At 34.2% G+C, this 17,894-nt stretch overlaps 1 protein-coding gene across 1 annotated transcript in view; it reads left to right on the top strand.

Annotated features, from left to right (window-relative positions):
* Window positions 1–7,519, top strand: part of LOC128225926 (receptor-type tyrosine-protein phosphatase epsilon-like) — a 122,210-nt gene extending 114,691 nt beyond the window's left edge. The window contains exons 6-22 of the mRNA XM_052935820.1: window positions 327–456; window positions 571–680; window positions 847–983; window positions 1,656–1,743; window positions 2,338–2,411; window positions 2,551–2,587; window positions 2,819–2,916; window positions 3,368–3,500; window positions 3,639–3,771; window positions 3,921–4,056; window positions 4,334–4,483; window positions 4,736–4,786; window positions 5,520–5,657; window positions 6,376–6,411; window positions 6,655–6,812; window positions 7,047–7,185; window positions 7,448–7,519. Coding sequence (XP_052791780.1) covers window positions 327–456; window positions 571–680; window positions 847–983; window positions 1,656–1,743; window positions 2,338–2,411; window positions 2,551–2,587; window positions 2,819–2,916; window positions 3,368–3,500; window positions 3,639–3,771; window positions 3,921–4,056; window positions 4,334–4,483; window positions 4,736–4,786; window positions 5,520–5,657; window positions 6,376–6,411; window positions 6,655–6,812; window positions 7,047–7,185; window positions 7,448–7,519 — 1,820 coding nt within the window. The remainder of the gene's footprint in view (window positions 1–326; window positions 457–570; window positions 681–846; window positions 984–1,655; window positions 1,744–2,337; window positions 2,412–2,550; window positions 2,588–2,818; window positions 2,917–3,367; window positions 3,501–3,638; window positions 3,772–3,920; window positions 4,057–4,333; window positions 4,484–4,735; window positions 4,787–5,519; window positions 5,658–6,375; window positions 6,412–6,654; window positions 6,813–7,046; window positions 7,186–7,447) is intronic.
* Window positions 7,520–17,894: the final 10,375 nt, after the last annotated feature.

The raw sequence follows: 17,894 nt of genomic DNA, 5'->3' as shown, positions 1-17,894 counted from the left end.
ATGTTCATTCGGATATGAAGGATTCAACTGCAGTATCGGTGAGTAAATGATTAAAAACAATGAAAAATGATTTAAACCGTTAAAAGTATTTCCAATTGATTATTTACCATCCTTGGCAATATATTTTACAAATATTCATTGAGAAAAGTCATGGTTTGTGGCATAATGTCGAGAAGGTTTTTTAATCTACAAAGGATTGAATTTGCTTGAGGCATCAATACATTTATACCCATTAAGTAAGATATCCCCAAAGCCTTTAAGTTCAATGACAAATCATTTCGATCTTTATGTTTATCAGCATAGCGGATACTCTGTATATATTTCAGCTCTCGTTGGAGTTGACAGTGAACAAAAGGCATTTCCCTCTGGTGCAGTTGCTGGAGGTGTAATCGGAGCACTTTGTGTTGTCGCTGTCATTGTTGGCGCAGCATTGTTCTTCTACAGACGAATACTCCAGTTAGTCAATGCTCCATCTGATAATATTATGTTATCATTTAGTTCTAGTTGTGATTCGATTAAACTTAAATGAACAATGAATGCTACAACACAAGTACACTTTTAATCTTTCAGAAAACCGCAAACGATAGAAACAAGTAAAACGTATGAAAACGTTGAGTTTAATACACAAACGCAGACCGTTTCATATTCTTCGAAGCACAGTCCTGCAAAAACAGCAGAAAGTAAGTGAATATAAATATTAAATTTAAACGAGATTGGCACGTCTACAAAATCGTTCGAAAAGAGACAATCAAAACACAAAACTTTTTTTTAGATTTTCATTTATGCTAGGATCAAACACATTTAACACATACTGTTTCATGTTAGAGTATAACAAACATATTTCAGTTGAGCAAACCACGGACACGGATGTAAATTACTATGTGTTTGAAAATAATATACCTGGCATACAGATACACCATCTTTGGGATTACATCAGAGAGAACAATACAAAAGGCTGCCAACACTTTAATGACGAGTTTGCAGTAAGCTATTCAAACGGGTTTTAATTGGTTTGTATGTAGTCATGTTATTTGCTTAATTCAGTTGTATTTTGTATACAATCATACGAATGAAAAAATGACATGTATACGTGAGTGAGTAAATTATTCCAATTAAGATTATTCCATATTATTGGTTGTTCCCCATTATTATTAAAATGTAGTAACAGACTGTTATCAAGTTGGCTGTATGTGTGCAAGACTACATCGGTAAAGAGTGACTCTTCATTAGTTATATGTATTGTGGCAATTAAGAAAGCACTATATATTTATACAAAAATATAGCAATCTACTACAAAAAATAAGAGGTAAACTTTGGGGTATTTGAATTGTGAGAAATATGCATAAATGGTGTAACATTAACGATATGATGTTTTTTTGTAGTAGCTGTAAAGAGTGTGACTGTGGGGAAAACGCGCGCGCCCGCGTTCGTGCGCGCGTGCGCGCCTATGTGCGTGTGTGCGTGTCTGTGTGATTGTGTTGAAGTAGTGAAAACAAATCCTGTTTTGTTTATTAACATTGTTCCAAGTGTTATCATCTTGGATGGTGGCAGCGTTTGCATGGAAATATTTACGGAAACCGAAAGCACAATCCCAAAATACTTGTCTATGATATTTATAATAATAGATAACACATCCTTTCATTTCCGGCCCACAGAAGCTTCCAACAGGGCTTGTTCATAAACACGAAGTAGCTGGAAGGGAAGAATACAAAGGGAAGAATAGATACAGGGAGATGTATGCATGTAAGTCTAGATAGGCGAGTAAAACTTAAAACTACTTATTATCTTTAAAATAGAAGAGACCCATTTTGAACATTGAAAATACACAAATGGCCAACTTGAGCATACTAAAATCTGCCATTTGTGCATGTTTAAAATGGAAGCATGAAAAACTCGGAACAAGGGGAAGAGCAGATACAGTGAGATGTACTTGTGTAAATATCGATCTGCAAGTAGAACTGAAGTGAAAAGAAGAGGAAGATGGTGTACCTAGAAACAGTAAATAGAAAATGTTTAACTGATAAGAAAGCCTGATGGAAAACGTGTATGTTCTAAACATTTCAATGCAACATAAAACATTATGATAAGAAACTTTAATACTCTTACTTGAACTATAATAATGATACATTCGTTTGTAATTTAATACAATAATTCATCATATTTCTCGTTACGTCAGGCTGCGCTTTTCCAAATTTATACACACAAAGGTTTAGGAAGATTTCATCGTTAAAGCGAACAATAGTTAATTTTTCAAAAAAACTTAAGTGACACAAACAAATAATTTGAAATTGACTTTATTATTGTCCTTCCACTCATATGTTTTCTGTTTATGTTTAGATGACCACTCCCGCGTGCCGTTACAGAAGGAAAGGGATGGCGACTGCAATTACATTAATGCGAGCTACATTGACGTAAGCATATTCAGTTCTCTTAAAATAAATCGAAAGATAAGATGCCCCTTGTTATAAACATTAACCAAATTCCTAGCAGAAGCCAACACCATATTTTAATACTTTAACTAATACAATTGTTTATATTTTGTATTGACAGGGTTATTGCAAAGCTCGAAAGTTTATCGCTTCTCAAGGTAACACACAAATACGTTTTTATTCGACGTTTCATTAATTGACACAAACGTTAGGCTACATGACAGTTATCATTTTAGCTCGGGTCAAATAAAAACAAAACATATGTATCTCAAAGTTTATGATATCTGTTTTCATAAAACATTGTAGTCTTCTTTATGTTAAACTTTGCAATAATTGACTATTGACATAATATTTTAATGCTTCGTCCTTACTCCTATTCTTTGGTAAAGGTCCAACGAATAACATGATCGACGATTTCTGGCGAATGGTCTGGCAAGAGAATGCAGAAAAGATTGTAATGCTTACTAACCTGATTGAAATGGCAGCGGTAATATCAACTTGAATAACTCTCTGATAAGTTACTTATCAATGATTGTGTTAACGTTCTGTAAAGTGTATTTTTTAATTATACTAAATTCAATACCACGCCATTAGCAGTTGCTAAAAAAGTACTAGTTAGTATGTAATATAACAATATCAATATGGAAGTTTGAACCGCGACCAACTAAAATTAGTATTTTAGATTATATTGAAGGTTTCCATTTTCATTATTATGTCAAATATATTTTTCATACATATGAAAATTATCTAATAGTATGCCATTCTTAACATGTCAAATCCTTTGCAATGTTGTTCTGTTGTTCACATCAATTATCATTTAACGTGGATAATTCCAATTAAAAATCATATTTACTATAATATAATTTTATTCTTGCTTTTATACTAATTTTAGGAATGCTGCAAATTATTGCATTGTACATGTTGCTTATATTTTTCAGGTAAAGTGTCTTCAATATTGGCCGGAAATGGATCAAACCTGCTCCTTCGGTGGAATCGACATATCCATAACTGCTGTGAAGAAGTTTCGAGATTATGAAATAAGAACATTAATTGCTAAAAAGGTTTGTTCCAAAATTTTAAGGAAAAAGTACTATTTAATTTTCTTAGTTATAGTCATCAAATGTAGTTGTTTTTCTCACACGATTTTCACTTTGTTCATGGTTTCAGTGACCGTTACGACGTATACTTTTTTCCAGGCCAAATGCAAACCCAGGGAAATTCAACAGTATCATTTTAAAGCCTGGCCGGACAAAGATGTACCTGACAATGGATGGTGTCTTGTTGAGTTCTTGAATGCTGTTGAAACACAGTCTTCAAACGCTCCTATCATAGTACACTGCAGGTATAAATTAATTTTTGATACGTCATGTTTTTTGAAAAGTTAAACTATATTAAGACCTTATCATGTGTTCTTCATTACAATCACAATAGTTAGAACTTGACCTTTCAAAATGGACCCTCTGTCTAAACGGTTGGAATTCATATTTAAAGTGCCGGTGTGGGGCGGACAGGCACGTTCGTTGCTCTTGACAACCTTGTAGAACAAGCAAAGACTGAAGAATGTGTTAAACCTTTGGAGATGGTAAAAGCCCTGAGGCAGCAACGAGTCAACATGGTTCAGACAAAGGTCGGCTTTAAACCATATTAGATAATGGTTTTACACTTACAGGCTTGTCTTTGTAGATTGTTTCGTATTATAATTATGTACATGTTTATGTTACTATTTGCGTAGAAGGCGAGTTGTTTTGCCATCTGATGTGGTATTTAAATTTACCTCGAAGAGACTTGGGAGAGTCCTGAAAGCTCGAGTTTCCTGAAATTTTAAAATCCCCAAGTTCTGGTTTGAGCCATATGACCTGGAATGTAAGTCCATGTTATGTAAATATATCATAATTCTCTCACAGGATCAGTATATATACTTGCATAAAGCACTTGCCGAAGCTCTGTTGATGGGCACTGATCATATCTGGCATAGACAATTTGAAAATGTCCATCCCTTCATGATAGCAACGGAAACTGGAAAAGAACAGTCAAGGCTGGTAAAGCAGTTTCAGGTGGGATGATTTTTCCACTAAGTTAACAATGAATGGTAGAAACTGTTTGGGGTTCTTTAAAAAAACAATTGAGAGGGTATGGCACTTGTTAAAGGCTTTTGATTTCATTGTTTGGTTCCTTGTTTTTATTAGTTAAGTTCGTGTGTGTTAGCTCAATTATATAAATCCAAATCCGTTTCTTTGCTAGTTACCAGTACCGTTTTATATTGATGCCATTGTTATCTATGTTTATGTTATACAAACTAATTACAGTTGATTGAAAAAAGTCTTACAAATGAAGCCGATCAGGTGCAGAATGAGCCAGTATATGGAAACATGGAAACAATTACTTCAGAAAGTATGAGTTATATGCGTTGAATGTGTGTTTATTATGTGCTCTGTCCACCCTGATAACCCATTACCTATATTTAAACCAAAAATAAAAAAAATCACAGCTATGAAACGCATTCATATTATCAATATCCGTTGCTCCTTAATTGTAGTCGACGCATACAGCCCGAAATTGAAGATTTTTGGTTCATATTTTACACAACAGCTCGGCGCAAACCTTTTGCCAGTAAGTATCCATCGAACTAATGTTGCTGTTTGATCTGTTTCAAATAGCATTACCCGGTTAAACGGTGTGCCAAATTGTTTGTGTTTAAACAAATTATTTGTACAATGTTTATAAAGTGTATTGAATAAATTGTCCAACCATGTGCTTTTAATTATTCATTAGAAATCATTTTATCAAAAATCAAAACATTCTTTATCTATATTACTTATTTAATTTAATGCGATCGATATGTGATGTATACAGTAAACGTTGCCTCATTTAATGAGCTAATTATAGCATTTACATGTATATTCCAATTCAAACGTCATGCAGTACAAATAAATAGGATAGCTCATTTCAGTGTTAACTACAAGCCTTTTGCCAAAATATGGAATGTATAATTAGCATCCAAACATAAACAACTTCCCTTTCCACTAGTTTTTTTTTGTTTGGGCGTTTCAAGTATCGGATGCATTGCTATTTTGAATGTGAATATTTTAGAGCTTTTACGGAAATAACACGTTTTTGATGTGTAAATCACCATGTGAAGAGCAGCTGGAAGAGTTTTGGTCTCTTGTTGAGGAGCAGCACGTGATAACCATCATTATGCTTACCACTACTTCAAGCCAAGCACACCAGGTTAAACAAATTAATTCCACAATGTACAAAGTAACATAAATATATATATACGAGGGTTGATCCCGAATTACGTGAACATTTTTAATAGTATATCAAATCATTGGCTTATCGGGCTGCTAAACGGTGTTATCTTGTTACGACCCTTTGATAAATGTAAACCGTTTGTTCTATGATCCGCAAGCCATACTTCAGCAGCACATATAGTGTAAAATAGTTAATGGTAATGTCAGATAATTGAAGTGCATATGGTATGGTAGTATTTTTCTATTTTTGTGAAAAAAAAACAATGTTTTTATCAGTTTCTGTTACAATATTTGTGTGTTGAAAGGTTTTGACTTGTGAACATTAGATCAAGGATAAGATTCCAGTGAGCGGCTGTTTGACCGGTTTAAGGCGGTAACCCCGACATGTATCAATTAATAAAATTTGATGTGTCTGTCTGTATTGCTTATTCTGTGTGTCTCTCGTTTTTCTAGACATTAAGGCCTTAACCTTGTGTCCCTAAACAGGGTTCTTGCTAATAGTTTGACTATAATGGTTTGTCCCTGTTGTTCCCATTGTATTATTAATACGTTTTAAGCACACAGCCGATAACGTAACTCTCTCTCTCTATTGCCTTTAAACGAGAAATAGTAACTTGACAGTCACCTGTTGTTCTGATTTTTTACAATAGTAACCGACAAGCGTACAGTCATATTGTTGTTTTTTTATATTTTAGACTTGTGAGTACATGGGCGGAATTGGAGACGGGAAAGTAGGAAGATATTCCGTTAACGTCATACAAGAACGGAAGAACCAAACATTTAACGAAAGGAGCTTTCATTTCGGGACGAGAACAATGAGGTGGTAATGCAATGTCAACTTGTAGTGAAAAACTTAATATTAATGTGTATTATTATTACACTTTGACACTATTCTTATAGTATACATATGTATTTAATGGAATTTTATAATGGAAAAGATGAATGTACAAAGTGAATGTACATATCCATTTAAGGACGAAGAATATCTGACAACAATAAAACAGTTTCAAATCGGCGGTTGGACTGAAAACGAACCACTCCCGCCAATACAAAACATGTTGGACTGTCTCGATGCTGTCAGAAAGTGGCAGCCGCACCTAGCCGAAAACAGACCTGTTTTGATTCACTGCGAGTAGGTACCTTATTAAAGTAGTCGAATATGGTTTTCGATTGAGTACATATTTTATTTTATTTTATTTTATTCGTTTCATGTGTGCTCTCGTTTTAATTATTGGTCATACTGGAGTGATATTTTTGCAATTGGACATGCCTTTTAAAATTAATCCTGGTTATCGTAGAAAAAAACATATGTTTAAAACACATTTTGATGAGCCAGCTTATTGTCAACATATACTCTTATAACAAGGACGGGACATGAGCGGAGTGGATTGATCGCAGTACTTTTGAATGAGCTTCATCGCATGGAAAAGACACGAGGTCAGATAAACATCGTGGAAACTGTGAAGACAATGAAACAGAGAAACAGGGACATCATACCTAATACTGTGAGTAGCATTTGTATATGACATGTTTGCATTACGTTTAGAAATGTTGTTTTTTTGTCATCAAGTTTCCAATAAAAATGATATTTATGTCAGGGACCGGGCAACTGAATCGTTTAACCATTTATTTGTTTGTATTTTTTAAACTTAATTTAATTCAACAGTTTCGGTAGTTGATTTGCTTATCCTAGGCATGTAAACACTGTATACAATTTCGTCAATGGTTCTCACCACCTAGCTCGTTTGACTTTTGACTACTTTTTAGGTCCAATACAAGTTCATTTATGACTCACTTTTGGAAAAGGCCAGGAACATAACGGAGTATGAGAACATTTAAAGAAAACCTGCAAAAGTTCTTAAAATGACAATGTCCTACTACTGTAGCAGCTGTCCGAAAATAAAATAATTCGTTTTTTTATGAAGTTCATGTTCAAAACAACACAGATCATACTTACGACACAACCGCATTGCTTCCTTGAACATTCTAAACTTGTGTGTGTGTTGGTGTGTGTGTTATATTATTGATAATCGGTTTTTATCTAATGCATAGCTTGTTCTGGTAGTGGAAATCTTAAAACGCAATTCAAAATGCTAATTATATGAAATAATTATAAATGTTTTACGTTTGTAGTCGGGACGGTTTAATTTTGTTTATTAGTTTTTGTAAGGCTTGCTCATCCAAAGCTAGATACCTGTTTTATTCTATTGTATGGCTAGTCGTAATTTTGGAAATCTTATAATGCTAATCAAATTGCAAGCTTTATGCCATAAACATGAATGATTCCCGTTTGTCAAAGCAATGCATTGCATTTTTGTATATGGATAGCCTATACGTATTGTATGGATAGTTTATATGTATTGTATGGATAGCCTACACGTATTGTATGGATAGTCTGCACGTATTGTATGGATAGCCTGCACTAAGCTAGATACCTGTTTGATGATCAGTTACTCGAGACAAAGAAAACATTCACGTGTCTTGTTTACAGAAGGAAGATACTGTGAGCCATTTGTTTGTGCTATATTTATAATCAGATTTTATATAAATGCATTGTATGTCTTGGGACTGGCTTTCATTATTTTAACTACGTACACGGAATATAACATGCACGTAGATCACGTTATAGGTAATATAATAAATATACTATTCAAAGATATTTCATGTGCACTACCAGTTTTGCAGTATCGAGGAAACTGAAGTATTCTTTGATGTTATTGATATCTTGTACCGTTGGCTTGCCTATTAAATGTTAATACACTACTTCAAAGATTTGACATATGCTCTGAAATAGTTTTAATGATAATAACCTTGTAAACTGTTTGTATGCATGTGATTTCCCTGCAAATGATTACGACGATTTGTCAATAAAAATACCAATCCAGACTCAGTTTCATAGTATAAATGGTTATGGTCAGCTGCTTATATTGCTCTATTATCCCTATTAATGATCTAAAAGAAGGTCGGAGGCCGACATATTGAAGAGAATTGAGGTTAATTTCCTAAACAACAAGACAACGAATTTAACATATGATTTTAGAATTGAATAATATTCGTATATAAGTAATTGGTCATTGTCCACTGTCTAAAAAAACCAAAACAAGAATAGTAAAATAGCTACAACATGGGGTTATGAAAATTGTCTTAGAAGTGGTACTAATGTCATTATTGTTTTTTCCTTAATTATATAAATATTTAACCGTTAGAAAAGTGGCAAACACTGTTGTCAAGAACACCAATATGAACAACCGAATAGTACAAAGTAGGTATAATGAATATTTAACACTACCTGTCGAACAATCCACTGCATGGTAATATAATTGGTAGTTATTGACACCCATAAAACATGTCCCATGTTTCTCGTTTTAAATCAAACTATACAGACACTATTCCATGCATCTATTTGTTTCTACGACCAATGTTCAAATCATGTTTTCTACCGAAACTCCTAAGCACCCTATCTAACGTGTGATAAGATTTATAGTGTATGCTTATTTTAAAAACGAATATACGTGCCAAACATACTTATTAAAATCACCAAAACAGTGTACGGTACCAATAATTCGCCCACTTCAAACTTCTATTCTTTAAACAAATACCCTAGAAAATGTTCCCGACTTACATAAAAATATATCATTTATATCTACGTTCTATAAATCTGGGCATGCGTCTCGGTTTTAACGACTATCTCGGGATGAAATATTCCAATTTTTAGTGGAAAATTCTCGATAATCATCCGCTGGAAGATATATGGTGCAACCTGGTACAACTTCAATATTGAAGATACTTTTCTTATTTTCAGGGGAAATATAGTTTGTTTTTTTTGTTTGAAGATTCATTTCGACACATACTGTAATTTATATAAAAAGCTAATGCAATTGTGAAACGCAGGCGACTAGTTGGTACGAGCGAAAAAGTGGTTCCTAACCAGTATATCAATTGCATTACTTTGCTCCTTTGAAATTATGCTGGACAATATCGACAATGATTAAAATCAACTTATAGCAATCATTGTGTTCAAATGAATTTACATCAAACAATGACAAAACGTTGGACACTTTTATTGATACAGATCTGGTAAAGAACCAACACAACAGAAATGTTATATAATAAATATATAAGACATTGGTAAAATGTAAGCCATGGTTAAATGTGTAGGCATATGTACAAAATAACAGAAAACTAGTAATTCATTAAATTGTTGTCTCAACTGACAGTCTTTTGTGGCTTTTAAACGATACCGGTTATATTGTTTATGGATCCATCCACGTATAAAGTTTGTATATAACAAAAATCATAGGTATGTGTTAGCCGTTAACCTTTACAATAGACACTATTTTAATTTGCCTGCGTAGCATAGGTAGGTATAGATATAAGGTTTTCCTTGCACACCGGACCGGCATTTCCGGTAAATTTAGTCATGTCCAGCACCCAATGCCAAAAGAACCTCGCGCATCACGTGTCATTTATTTCTTTAACTGTCAACTTTATCAAACAGAAATATGGCCACTTCAATAGAGTGCGATTGTATATCTCAAGTGTTAAAATTATTTTTTTACTGATACGTTACGTGGCAATATATATGCGCATATAATAAACTATTTCACAACAAAGAAGGTTCAAGGTTGTTCACTTCAACAAAGTTCTACACAGCCCGTCTTATTTTAACAACACTTACAATTTGAGTACACAAGCTTGATCAACAACAGACCGAACTACTTGTTATAGTGTCAGGGCTCGTCATGTTTCAATATTTGTCCAAATACAAAATTATCCGCTCTCCAACTTGACCATTTCTAATACAAACTAAAGGGGAGATATATGCCAACCTCAGCATCATTTTGACACATACAAATAGCAATAATATGACCAGTTGTCATCTCAGTAAATTTTCCGGTTTCCCACACTCTCTTTTACATCTAGTCGATAATGCATTAGTTGTTTGTAATATTGTCTGATACGGGACGACATGACATTTTCAATTACGTTTATGATATTCTCAAATAAAATTATAACTGCAACACGGACTGAGCTGTAATGTTATTTATATTCGAGGCAATTGCCTTTAGACATTATTCGTTGTTTTTATTAATTACCGCCTATTACAGTTTAAATAACGCATTTATCCAGCATTATGCTGCATATCATAAAAAAACAAATGTATGTTTGTTAATTTTGGTCTTCTGTTATGGATATATCATTCCCGCACATTTTGACAACAATGTATGCTGAACGTGTATACACATTATGACAGACAAATACTGATATTTTATATATAGCTAAGTCAATCGCGCCAAATTGATCTAATTAACTTTTGACCACTTTTTTTTATTAATACGAGAAACCCTTAAAAAAGATTCAACTAGCACTAAGGCACTTTATACATATATGAACGAAGCAGTGTGTCTGTGAGACAGTAATGTCGATTTATGTCCTCTATTTCGCCATGAGAAAGTACTAATTTTTCTTTATGTCTGTGTTGTTCTTTAATCACGTGAGTTGAAGTGAACCAAGTGTGGTCTGCACAACGGTGATAATAAAGCAGACGATTCCTACTAGAACACTAATAATGATCATGTTTCGCGCCTTGGAAGCGGCCCTTAAGGATCCCTCGATGTCACCTTCAAAGGTCAACTTGTTGGCCTGAAATGATAAAAAGGTATATGCTCACCGTTGTTTTGAAGAGATTTATAAGTATAATAAGTATATAAATTTATTAGCTCGGGGAATTAATCGTTCTAACGTAGCACACCCCGGGCGATCATATAATTTCCAAAAATACTTTCAAATAAATCAAAACTTGTTTAATTTTCGAATTATCTTTTTGTATTGACCTCGTTTTGTTTTTCGCCTCTGACCATGCAATGTTTACACGTCGCAATTATCATTACAGGTTATTCTTTATGTATAAGTTCATACTTCTCTATTGTTAAGTTGCTATTGCGGAAGAAACATGCATGAATCGTATTTATCTACGTCATCATAAACACGTAACCCAGACCTAAAAAGCTTGGCAATCGATGAAAGTAATTTGCCAGACCAATTTGACCTTCATATAAGTACGTTTGATTTCTAGTTTTAGCAAGAGCTTTTACCGATCGATCCATTTGCCTCTTCACAGTGTAAACAAGTATAGCATCGGCAATGTAATGATAGTGCGTTTAAATTGTCCTTGTACGAAGGCGAGGCGTTTCGACTGGCTGCAAACAAACTATTCAAATGTAGGATGAAGCGAAGAAATGAGTTTTGCTAAGAAACATGTTTGATCGACTCTGCTACTTTGATAGTTATTCACTTGACCCTTTTCTATCGTACCTATATTTGACTAACCTAAACTAAACTTTTTTCTTCTTATTATCCAGTTTTCAAAATCCAATATATTTACAAAAGTTAATAATATATTACTCAAATGTTTTTTACTTATAAAGCATGCTGTTTGTGTAGAATCTTATTAATTTAGCTGGTTCTTCACCGAATATACCTCGACCAAACCATTAGGATTTACGTACTGAAATGTTTTGTCAATTTACGAGGGATGTCCGGAAAGTTTTGAGACTACGTTCATTAAAAACATACGAGTCATAGGATGCATATAAAATTTAAGCAGCCGACAATTCTATCTAATATAAACAAATCCTGAAAGTCTCAACAATATACTACCAAGGGAACGAACACAACAAACATTACAAAAAGTACAGGTCACAAGCCACGGAGCACTTCCTTGCCTCATTGCGTCACGTCATATATTTTTTTTTTCAAAATACCCTCCTTTTGCAAGTACACACTTACAGCGGCGTTCAACCCATTGCTTAAATATTTGTCTGTACAAGTCTTCCAGGATATTATGAACAACTGTCCATTTTAACTGAACAGAGTCACCAATTTCCCTCACTGTCCTCCGCCGGTCTTCTTGTAACCTGTCCCGCACTGAATTTACGCCACTTTCACTCACGACTGACAGTCTGCCGCTTTAAATTGCACACTTTTTAATGCCCGTCACTAAAAACATCCATGCCAGCGAAATACCAAAGCCCTTAAACATGTTGGCTTTGATTTATCTAGTGTTAGAACACCATGTTTGATCATAGCACGCTGCTCCGTGCGTGACTTCAACGTTGCAGTTTGTTCGTACATCTTCGAAATACCTCTCTGCTTCCGTTGATCGTTACAAACTTGTCTACAATTAGATGGCTTTAATAAATTGCGGTGTGATGCAGCTGACGTCATACTGTCGTCTTATGTTTTGACGTGACGTTTTGGCATCTGTTATTCAGGTTGTGTAGTACATATGAATTGTGATTTTTTTTCAGAAAGAGTAAATTTCAAAGTGCTCCGTGAAGCGCTAGATGGGTTGTCTTTGCAACCATTTTCTTCCTTATTATGAGATTATATAATTTTATTTTTCAAAGGGAAACTAGTAAATAGTCTATATACACAGCTGCTTATTGTTCGTTGATTTATATTATAATTTTTTTGAAATATAGACGCAGTCTCAAAACTTTCCGGACAACCCTCGAATAAACTAGAAGTATCTCTCTCTAGTCTAGTCCCTGAGGGGGTTTCTGTGTGCATGAAAGGTCCCCTTATTATTATTGCTGATTTTGTTAGAGGAAGGGCTCAGGTGCTAGAAAAGTGAGGGTGATCGTGTCACATCATGGTCATAACCGAGGCCGCCAAATTTTGAAGGAACAGCATTAGCAATCAGGGACTGTATTACCCCTGAAAAACATGTCTTTTCGCCAAGATATTGGAGCAGTTTGAACAATAACGGCTTTAAATTTCAATCCATGTATGATATTATAGAATAATAGTATAATATTGTTGAATTTTCTTGCTTTAATTAACAAAGAGGACTAAAAAGACATCAATGCGATGAACTTAAATGATTGATAGAAGAACCTTAGTCTATGTTAAGAAGAGGACCAAATGTTTTACTGGCTATATACATAAGCTTATAATTGTGTAATATTTTACAATCAACTTTTACGTCTCAGATCCAACTGTTTTTTTTCTTCTATTATTAGTAACAGTGACATTGACCTTGACTCTAGGAGACCCAAATGTACTCCGATCAAAGGTCTCTATGAATTATTCCTACATAGCCAGTTTGGATTCAAAATGCCTACTGAATATTCGATTAAGTTTAAGTAAGCAAGACGATTATACAAATATATCACTAGCAGATATTTATATCATATGTATACTATACGAAATGTTATCTATGTAATTTCTAATTTTTACCATTTCGTTATACGGCAATTCCCCAAATGGTGCGACAAAAACGCCATTTGGCGGCGCAAAAAAAAAATAATCCGTCGTGTTTTCAGCTGCCATATGGCGTATTTAAGTATTTTCGTAGTTACCTGATTTGCAGAGCAGACAGCAAGAATACCGGTGGGACAAAAGCAGCAAAAGCAAACGATGATCGAAGGAATCATGTAGTCTGGCGGCCTTTGGTTGTTGACCCGGACTGGGGCGGGTTGAGTCGACACCTGTAAATACCTTCTAATTACAACATCGTGTTAAGTTTTGTTCATAAGTTTTGTTTTAGGGCCCTATGTGAACATTTTTTTTTCATTTCGTTGCCATTACAACCAAAGTTCTCGTGAGATCCATCGTTATCCAATATTGAAAAATAATTGCATAAACATTTATAGTCGATATCGGTGAAATGAATGTGACAGAGAACGACGGATTTGCGGCGGACTGGTAAATTATCACACATTGAGCGGGTATTGATCTCTAGCTGCCAATTGACCCTGCTCCCCCTGTGATTTTTGTAGGGCATGATTTTCCAAATGCTTTAGCAAACCGCCACACAAGGAGATATGGTTACGCTCAGATGGAGACTTGGTGAGTAATGAGCATTTGTTCTACAATAACCTTCCTTCAAGCGATGATTATATTATACAATTTATACAAAAATTATACTTTATCTGATCAATGCACATTCAGGTGCCACAGCGCTGCTGAAACACAGTGGGTTTAGAGTCTAGGGGTCCGCCTTACCCACTTCCAGAAATCATGTTAATATAACTATCGAGCAAACAATCAACGAACACGCAAAAATGTCAAGGTAGTACCGTTGGTTTCAGTCGGAATTACTCAGGTTACTATCGCTGGTGGACAACTCGTCATTGCAAAGTAAACTATTATTTAGATTTCATGCCGCTATCAGGCATGAATCCGAAGAGGCATTTGTCCATACACAACTCATTTTATTAAAACGGGTCTGGGTCTAAAAGGTTAATGGGGGAGTAGTGCAGTGTATGTGGGTAAGGAGTAAGTGTCGTATTAGTGTTTCGACGATTTTTGTTTTACCGCCAAGCACTAGGTGCACTTGTCCTCCAAGGTTTACTTTAGTGCTTGCCACATTTCTTAAGGCTTTTTCCTGCCCTTGGACACAAGAATTTTCATGACTTACATCAGGTAGGAATTAGATGCAAATTTATGATATGAACAATTTAAATACAGGTCATTTACTGACATTGTATATTCATATTCCTTTTCTGGTGTATTTTTTGAAAGGCCAACAGTTGTTGAAAATGCAATCAAAAGGCACACTATGTTGTGTAATTACTCTTTGTATTGCTCTTCAAACTGAGAGTTAATTTTTGGAAAGATTCAGAACTGCATAATTTTATAAACTTTTACAAATATACCAAATATAACGACATAAAAAAATACATTTAAAGATTATTGTCTATGTGAGAGGATCAGTCAATCATGCGTACAAATACACAAATTTAGTTTATGTTTCGTCTTTGTTAGCATGGGTTTGGTGTTTGTAATATCGACACAACTCCAAACGTCCAAATGTGTTTTGACTGTTGTTGTTGTTTAAACAAGTATCCATTCATTTTCATTAAACAGTGAAATGGTCAATGCCTTGAGGGCTTTAAGAAACTCTGCCATCAATAACCCTGATCCTTAAATTCTCCTTTTCTCCCGAAAATTGTAAAAACATGTCGTACTGTTAGTCTAGCATTTCGCAACAAAAACAAATTACGACTTATAGCTTTTTAGCAAACGCAACCCCGGACACAGTTTAATAACATGTTTATAAGAGTGAATCATTTTGTTGTTTTTAATCGATGATTGAAATTAGTATACGTCCGCAAGCCCGATTCAACGACTGGACTGTACTTGTGTTGGGATTTTGTTATATTTTTATACAATCGGGCATGTTAACATTTTCAATGAAAGGTTTTGCAGTATATCCATTTGTCATGTTCTTATTATATTATAATGTATTTAATACTTTTACGTTGTATTTTTTTCAAATTAAAAAGACACAGACAGCTTGAAAAAAGTCAAAACGCTCTGCTGTGTGAAGGGAATGTACATCAATAGCTTCGAAATAATAAAATGTAACTACAATGTACAAGAACTGCTGATTAATGTTCTGTCTTCGTTTGCTGTCTGCAATAGCTTTGCATATCACTTGAACATCCAAGTTGTCATTGTTGCTCGCACATATTTAGCCTTAATTTAAAAAAAAAATGTTATCTAAATAATATGGGTTAAATAGTTTGGTTTCTATGACATTAAAACGAACACCTGTTTAGGAATTTTAAATGAATAAACGGAAAATGTCCTTCTTTTTAAACTTATCAAGTTTTTAAACTTATCAGCTAAGGCTTAGCTTCAAATTGCCACTCTAACCGCAAACGCATCATGCCCGTTGTCGCTGCCTTTCCGTCCTGTCCGTTATTGACCTTTTGTTTTCAGCCGCTGAAATCTGGTCCATACTCTCTTATCGAAAGTCATACGCCACGCTGATTTGGGACTTATGTAACGCATCCTGAATATTTGTTCTGACAAGCATGGACTGCATCGTATCTTTGAAAATTATTTGCATTAGGTGCTCTGAATTGTTTCCCTTAGTCTGCAGATAGAGTTGGGATCTCTAATCATAGAAGTACTTGGGGTTTACCTTTTCGTTTTTTATTATTATTTGTTTTATTGATAAGTTTCCTCAAGTTAATGCATACTTTGATAAGATTTATCTTTTGCGTTTTTTCTTTTTTAAGAATTGTTGGGATAAGAGTGAGGTTTGTGCACATAAACTGGTTTAAACCCCCAGTAAATTTACATTTTACTGACCGTTCCAAGGCGGTACCTAACAATTCTTGATAAACATACCAATTATATATATATATATATATATATATATATATATATATATATATATATATATATATATATATATATATATATATATATATATATATATATATATATATATATAGTATTTATGCACTGTGCTGTTTGTAGAGTTGTGTGCTGTTCTATGTTTCTTGTTTGTGAATTTGTGTTCTATGTCTTTGGCGTTGCCCATTGCCACTAAACCGGGTTTATGTTTAAACTTTTTGCTATTGAGCATGTTTCTGTAGCTTTTTGCATATATGTGGACAAATATGCAAATTCTAAGAGTTCTCCTTCAGTTGTGTGGGCTTTAGAATATTTGCAACAAGTGTGGCAAAGTATCGTTTAAGCCTCAGTGGGCCAATTTTATGATATTGAACAGGGATTACTCTGCAATTCGAGCGGGAACATGTTCACAATATTCATATGCAATAATTGTTTTGCCATAAATGTAGTCGTGTGTAAGAAACTGAGTTTGTGTAAAACGTATAAGGAGAGGGCCTTTGAGCTGAAGTTGAAAAGGTGCCTTAGCTTTTGGTGAGTCAAAAGTAATTTTTCATCAACGTTATGTACGCGCCAAACTCTTGCAAAAACTGAGTGGCATCGTCAGTTGAATACGCTTAAAAATATTTGTCCATCTTTATGTACTGGTGAGTAATGTTTTCAATGGGTGTTGGATTCTGAAAATTATTCGTAGCCGTGTCCATTGCTTAAACACTTGTCAAATTAAAGTGACACGCTTATTCAAATTCAATATGCACACATGCATAACAAACATAAATTTTGAGTGATAAACTTTCAACTTTTTACTAAATAATGCTTTTATGGAACATGTTAATTACTGATAACACGTTTTTAATCATGTAATTCATAGCTGAAAACGCAAAAAATATTAAATGATTGGTAAATGCTAAAAGATTTACTGTGATCTACTGTCGTCTCATAAAGTAGAAATACCGTGTTTTCTGCACCTTTCTTTCAAACTTAACGCAGTATCAGTCATTAAAACCATTGTTTATATATTATACATCCCTTTTGGTAAATTAAAACAATTGAATTAAATATG

Source organism: Mya arenaria, chromosome 3, assembly GCF_026914265.1.
Source record: "Mya arenaria isolate MELC-2E11 chromosome 3, ASM2691426v1".
NCBI lineage: Eukaryota > Metazoa > Mollusca > Bivalvia > Myida > Myidae > Mya > Mya arenaria.
This window is presented reverse-complemented; position numbering and strand designations above follow the sequence as displayed.